Source organism: Odocoileus virginianus, chromosome Y (assembly GCF_023699985.2).
Source record: "Odocoileus virginianus isolate 20LAN1187 ecotype Illinois chromosome Y, Ovbor_1.2, whole genome shotgun sequence".
In the NCBI taxonomy this organism is placed as follows: domain Eukaryota; kingdom Metazoa; phylum Chordata; class Mammalia; order Artiodactyla; family Cervidae; genus Odocoileus; species Odocoileus virginianus.
In genome coordinates, this window is record NC_069709.1 from 871572 (window position 1) to 873043 (window position 1472).

Here is a 1472-nt window from a genome sequence, read left to right on the forward strand (position 1 = left end):
TTCAGCTGTACTTGAAGCCGAAGTGAAAAAGCCAGGATAGTGATTAACATGGATTTGGTATGTATATTTAAATATATACGTATATTTACAGGATCTGGCTGTTTTTCATCTTTTTGTTTAAGGTAACATTCTCTTAAATTCATAACCATAAACAATTTGTTAATATGTCTGCTGCACCTTCATCCTTTGAAGTAAAGGTATAGGAAAATAACTTCATAATGACACCGTTTGTATTTTTAAGCAGGTGTTAGCGCCTTCACAAATTCTGATTAGATATAAACAAAGAAGAAAACAGAGAGTTAATATCCTGTTACGTAGCGTTTCTTGAGAGAGTAGGTTGGTGGGTTTGGGCTGACTGCCAGGAGGTACTGAGGGGAGGTATTGTGGGCGGAGAAATAAATATTTCACTGCAAACATTGCACTGTCAGTCTCTGGTAAGGACAACTTATTTAACAGCAAGATAATTTTTAGAACGCTTATATCGCTTATTACTTCCTCCCCTTTTCAAACGGTGCAATCGTCTGCATTACTATGTTCAGAGTATTGAACGACGATGTTTACAGTACAGCCGAGATACAACAACAAAATCCTCTCGCCTTTGGGAAAGCCTCTTCCTTGTTCATAGACCATCGCAGCGCAAATGATCAGTGTGAAACGGGAGAAAATGTTAGGGACAGCGGCCAGGACCACGTCAAGCGACCCATGAACGCGTTCATTGTGTGGTCTCGTGAACGAAGACGAAAGGTGGCTCTAGAGAATCCCAAAATGCAAAACTCAGAGATCAGCAAGCAGCTGGGGTATGAGTGGAAAAGGCTTACAGATGCTGAAAAGCGCCCATTCTTTGAGGAGGCACAGAGACTACTAGCCATACACAGAGACAAATACCCGGGCTATAAATATCGACCTCGTCGGAAAACGAAGAGGCAACAGAAATTGCTTCCTGCAGACTCTTCAATACTACGCAAACAGATGCATGTAGAGACATTGCAGCCCTTCACATACAGGGACGGTTGTGCCAAGACCACATGCTCACGAATGGAAAGCCAGTTAAGCCTCTCACAGTCTGTGACCATAACCAATTCATTCCTCCAAAAGGAGCATCACAGCAGCTGGACAAACCTGGGCCACAATAGGGTAACATTGGCTACACAGATTTCCTCGGACTTTCCCTTTTATCAAAGTTTACAGCCTGGACTTTCTTGCGCTTATTTTCAATACTGACCTCCTTACTTTCGCTAACAAAGGTGCTGTTTATCTCAATTTTACTACAATTTCATCTGTTACTTAATTTTAAAAGAAGCCAAATAAGTACATTTAACGTGTAAATAATTAGAACTTTCCAATATAACTAGTCCTCTGTTTATCAATTCTTTCTGTAAGAGTTCTTTTTTGTAAGAAATTATCTTAACAGCACCAACACTGCTTGAGTTTGAAGGTCATCTGTTTTTCCTAGTAATGGCACAATTTATATA

The 1472-nt window shown here is 40.2% G+C and overlaps 1 protein-coding gene across 1 annotated transcript; it reads left to right on the top strand.

Moving 5' to 3' along the window:
• The first annotated feature begins 531 nt into the window (after window positions 1-531).
• On the top strand, window positions 532-1221 carry SRY (sex determining region Y). The gene has a single exon (XM_020896759.1). It carries the CDS (start codon window positions 532-534, stop codon window positions 1219-1221), a length of 690 nt encoding a protein of 229 aa, XP_020752418.1.
• The last annotated feature ends 251 nt before the right edge of the window (window positions 1222-1472 follow it).